The sequence below is a fragment of the Caenorhabditis briggsae genome (assembly GCF_000004555.2).
Source record: "Caenorhabditis briggsae complete genome, chrIII, whole genome shotgun sequence".
NCBI classification, from domain to species: domain Eukaryota; kingdom Metazoa; phylum Nematoda; class Chromadorea; order Rhabditida; family Rhabditidae; genus Caenorhabditis; species Caenorhabditis briggsae.
Window position 1 is genome coordinate 13,431,092 of NC_013490.2, and position 5,257 is coordinate 13,436,348.

At 35.2% G+C, this 5,257-nt stretch overlaps 2 protein-coding genes across 2 annotated transcripts; both read left to right on the forward strand.

Annotated features, from left to right (window-relative positions):
* Positions 1–854: 854 nt before the first annotated feature.
* CBG24452 lies at positions 855–2,553 on the forward strand (the record flags this gene model as incomplete). Its single annotated transcript, XM_002648246.1, has 4 exons — positions 855–928; positions 1,309–1,446; positions 1,840–1,876; positions 2,254–2,553. 4 exons carry the CDS (start codon positions 855–857, stop codon positions 2,551–2,553), a joined length of 549 nt encoding a protein of 182 aa, XP_002648292.1.
* A 540-nt stretch (positions 2,554–3,093) lies between these two features.
* On the forward strand, positions 3,094–5,170 carry CBG24453 (the record flags this gene model as incomplete). The annotated part of the gene is made up of 3 exons (XM_002648247.1): positions 3,094–3,389; positions 4,466–4,578; positions 4,833–5,170. The coding sequence occupies 3 exons, from the start codon at positions 3,094–3,096 to the stop codon at positions 5,168–5,170; spliced, it is 747 nt and encodes a 248-aa protein (XP_002648293.1).
* Positions 5,171–5,257: the final 87 nt, after the last annotated feature.

Sequence of the window (5,257 nt, forward strand, 5' to 3'; positions counted from 1 at the left end):
GTGAGTATAAAAAGGGCCTAGTTCATAGAACTTTGAAAAATGGGCGAAATTCGCTCTACTGCTAATTCCCAGAAATTCGTATGTAACACACTTAATTTTATTCCAATCCGAATCAAAATTTAATTTTTCAATATTTCACGTTATGGGCTTCCAAATAAGTATAAACATGACCTAGTTTCAGCTAACGAGCTCTACTGCTTATTTTAGAAAAGCAGCTGTAACTCTCTTGGTTTTAGTCTAATTTTGATTGAATGAAAAACAAATCTGAAAATTAAAAAAAATCTAAAATGAGTTTTCAGAGGGCTATTACACATTCGACGAATTGGACAAAATCCGATTTATTTATGAACTTGTAAGTTTTTTTTTATCGTAATAACCCTACACTGAAGGGTAGGGTACATCTAGATAGATAGGCCTGCTGTCTGACTTGAATTATCTCAATTTCTGCGAAAGATATCAAAAAGTGGTCAACTGATAAAGAATTTATCAAAAAAATTTTTGGCCTAACAACAGCGAAAATTTTTTTTCAGAAGCTGCGGTCCTTGGATTCCACCATCATGGAGTTAATTTTTTTTCTTGATTTCCGAATAGCTTTTTCAAAAATAAATGTTCTGTATTCATGGTTTTTTGGGATATATGTCCGAATTTCAGAATTTTCAGATTTTCAGGTTGTGAATTTTTTTTTTGAAAATTCTCAATTTTTCGTGTCCCCCAACAGTCTCTCTCTCCTCTCCCTCCTTCAAAAAAAATCCAAAAATTCCACGAAAATCAAAAGATCAAAAAATCAATATTCCCCCGAAATCCAAGTATTTTCCAATCATTTTCATATTGTAAGCCGGTAGGGTGGATAAAAAATGGTGACAAATTCTCAAAACCAGCCAGTCCGTAAACTGGAGGAAAAATGTAGACGAACTGAAGGAAAATCTCAGTAAGTTTTTGAATTTCGCGCGCTCCGAAAATGCGCTCTATTGCCGACAGCCTGTAACTCGCTTAGTTGATGTCCAATCTAAACGAAAACTTGATTTTTCAATTTCCCACGTTTTGAGCTTCAACATGAGTATAAACACGACCTAGTTTCAAAACTTTGAAAATTTCGGCAAACGCGCTCTACTGCTAATTTCAAAAAACCGGTTGTAACTCCCTTAGTTTTCATCTAATCTCCTCAAAATTATGATTTTTGAGTTTTTCACGTTTTGCGCTTCAAAATGAGTATAAACATGACCTAGTTTCGAAAACTTTGAAAATTGAGCTTGCAAGCGTTGCAATCGCTACACACTGAGCTACCCCTCAATAATCTACAACTTTCAGATGTCGCAGAGGGGTTCCAAAACCTCGAGTCGTACCAGTGGTAGTGACATTGCCCTCAAAATTAGCAGCTCCATCTCCTGCTCCAACTCCATCGCCGTCCGCTTCTTCAACCCACCCGAACTACCGTAGTCCCAACAGGTTGCTGCTGTTCAAATGAATACGAACGAACCACGTGCACCGTCACCAAACGTNCGGGCATCGTGGAGGGAAAAGCCTTTCGGAGAAAGGGAAAGGTAAATCTAGTTTAGCAAGCGCGCCCTATTGAGAATCTATGGGGGTAATGGTTGGGAAAAATGGTCATAACTCGCTTCATTTTCACCCAAATTCGATGAAAGCTGCATTTTTGAATTTGTTACAATCAGTGCTTCAAAATGAATACAAAATTTCTATAATTTAGCTAACGTGCTCCATCGCTAATTTTCATAAATATTGCTATAACTCGGTTGGTTTTCACCCAAATTTGACGAAAGCTAACTTTTTGAAATTTTCATGTTTGAGGCTTAAAAATGAACGTGAAAAAATATATTTTAGAAAACGCGCTCTATCGCTGATTTTCGAAAAAATCACGGTGAGTTTTTCACTACCGCTGCATCAACTTTGGAATTTTTTTTCTCGAATTTTAGTCCATAACTTTTTTTCTGTTCCATAAATTTTTAGTAAATTTTATGAAGAATATATAGTAAAAAAAATGAATCAGATTTTTTTTTGTCCGTTGTACTTTAAAATGTCGCAGACTGTTTCGCATTCGGTAGTGAAAAACTTGCCGTGAAAAATGATCGTAACTCGGCTAGTTTTCACACAAATTGGACAAAATCTATATTTTTGAATTTGTTAGAATTAGGGGTTGAAAATGAGTATAAATATGCACTAGTTTTGCAAACGCGCTCTACTGCTAATTTTAGAAAAGCAGCCGTAACTCTCTTGGTTTTAGTTAATTTTTTGAAGGAAAAAGAGGGCGGAGCACCAGCAGTTGCGAAATCGACACTTCGTCAGAAGAAGCACTCGGTTTCAACCGAAGCAAAAACGCCGTCTGAAAATGATGGGCGATCTGGGTCGAAAAATGATAAAAAGAAGAAGAGCTCGACGTCATCGGATGCGGATAATAAGTCGGAGGGGTCCAAGGAGCCGTCGGAAAATGATGAAAAAACAAAGTCAATCAATAAGGATTTGGCCAAAAATTTCTTCAAACACATGCTAGAATCACAGAAGACTAAGAAGAGGTGTGATGATGCGGCGGGTTTCTGATTTTTTGAATTTTTGAATATTTCGAATTTCTGATTTTTTAAAATTTCAGAATTTCAGAATTTTCAAAAAAATTCTGAAATTTTGAATATTTGAATTTTCCGAATTTCAGAATTTCAGAATTTGAGAATTTTAGAATTTCAGAATTTCAGAATTTTCAAAAATTCCGAATTTTTGAATTTTCAGAATTTCAGAATTTCAGAATTTCAGAATTTCAGAATTTCATAAATTTCAGAATTTCAGAATTTCAGAATTTCAGAATTTTAGAATTTCAGAATTCCAGGATTTTTGGGTTTTTAAATTTCTGAATTCCAGAATTTCAGAATTTTTGAGTTTTGGAATTTCTGAATTTTTGTGAAATATGGAATTTTCTGAAATCTGAAACTTTTTAAAATTTTGATTTTTTGGTTTTTTGGATTTCTGAATTTCTGAATTTCTGAATTTCTGAAATTTTGTGAAATATGGAATTTTCTGAGATATGAAATTTTTAAAATTTTGGAATTTTTCAAAAATTTCTAAAAATGCTTCCAGCGCCTGGAAACAATGCCCGAATCGAGTCAAATCAATCGATCGACTCGTTCTTTTCGTAACAAAACCAAAAAAGTCCCAAAAATCGAACCCGAAACTGACATTTTCAAAGAAAACGGAGAACCTGTTTGGGTGGTTTCAAATGATAATCTAATGGAACTAAAAAGTATGGATGGCGTCCCGATTTCAAATCCAGTCCTTGCTCAAGCGATGGCAGAGGAGGACATCGAACTGGATGAGAAATCGTGGTTCGAGCAAATTGATCAGTATTTGGGATGTAACCTGCCAACGGGACCACGTTTGCCGGAAGGGTTAGTTTCTTTGAGCTACTGTAACTTCTTTCGTTCATGTTCTATCTTGACGAAAGTTTGATTTTTGAGTTTCTCGCATTTTCAGCTTCAAAATGAGTATAAACACGACCTAGTTACTAAAACTTTGAAAATCGAACGGCGCGGTCCCAAATTCGCTCTACCGCTAATTCCCCAAAATCAGTTGTAAGTTACATCTTGTAACTTCTTCATTGTTAGTGTAATTTCCAACAAAGTCACATTTTTGGATTTCTCATGTTTAGAGCTTCAAAATGAGTATAAACAAGACCTATTTTCTCAGATTCTCAAAATTGAGAAAATGCGCTCTATTGAGAATTAAACAAAATCAGTCGTAACTTCTTTAGTGTTAGTGTAATCTCCACCAAAGTCACATTTTTGAATTTCTCACGCTTAAAGCTTCAAAATAAATATAATCATGGCCTAGTTTCTAAAATTTTCAAAGTTGAGTAAATGCGCTCCATGGCGAATCTAGTAAATCGTTCATAACTTTGTTGGTTTTTATCCAATTTTTATGAAAGTTATATTTTTGAGTTTCTCACTTTTTGAGCTTCAAAATGAGTATAATCACGGCTTAACTTTGAAAAGTGAGCCAAATTCGCTCTACTACCAACTTCAGAAAACTAGCTTTAACTCGCGTGGTTTAAACCCAATCTTGGCGAAAATTAGATTTTTGAGTTTCTCACGTTTTGAGCTTCAAACTGAGTATAAACATGACCTAGTTTCAAAACTTTGAAAATTGAGTGAAATTCGCTCTATGGCTAATTCAGTAAAATCATCATAACTTTGTTGTTTTTTGTTCAATTTTTATGAAAGTTGTATTTTTGAGTTTCTTACGTTTTGAACTATAAAATAAGTATAAACAAGGCTAGTCACAGTGCTGGGTAGTCTTATTTTAAGCGCTAGTATCTCAAAAACTCCAACAGATAGAAAAATTGTGTCAACTACAAAAATGCTTAGCATACAATTTTACACATTTTGTTAGTTAACAACTTTTTGATAGCTTTAAAACAAAATGAGATAAAATGGAAAATTAAAAAAAAAACTCAAAATTTTTTCAGCTACCAATTCGACCCATTTGCACCGGAGGAAGCTTTGGAAGCCAACAACAAATATGTTGGGAAGGAGACAATTTCGTACAATTCGTGTCAGGCGATTATCGAACTCAGTGGTGGTAAGTGCGCTCTACTGCTAATTTTCAGAAAATCAGGCGTAACTTTCTTAGTTTTTGTTTAATCTCGACCAAAGTTAGATGTTTGAAATCCTTACATTTTGGGCTTCAAAATGAGTATAAATATGACCTAGTTTTGCTCTATTGCTGCAAATTTGCCCTATTGATAATTTCAGTAAACCGACTGTAACTCGCTTAGTTTTGATCCAATTTTAACCAATTTTTCAATTTTTCAACTAATTCGTTCTTATTTCCAGACGCCATCAAACGTTTCTCACAAAAACGTGACGGAATGGAGGAACGGCGACCACAGCAAGCTCCGCCCACAACCACTACCACAGACACTACAGTGCCCCTGCCACCAACACAGAATATTTCTCAGGAGTTGTTCCAAGTGCAAGCAGTCCAATCGACAATCAATTTTAATATGAAGGGTGTCTTCCGTGTTTTCTATGATGTAGGTCGTTTTTATGGCCAAAAATTCGGGGGGGGGGGGTACAATGATTCGGGGGTGAAAACTACCAATGATTCTGGGGTACAACCCATTTCAAACAGGGGTACAACGCTTGTGATTCGGGGGTACAATTTTTTTTGAGGGAGTTTCTGAATTCCTGAATTTCAGAGCTTGAAAATCTCTGAATTTTTACAATTTCAGAACTTTGGAACTTCAGTATTTCGGTAT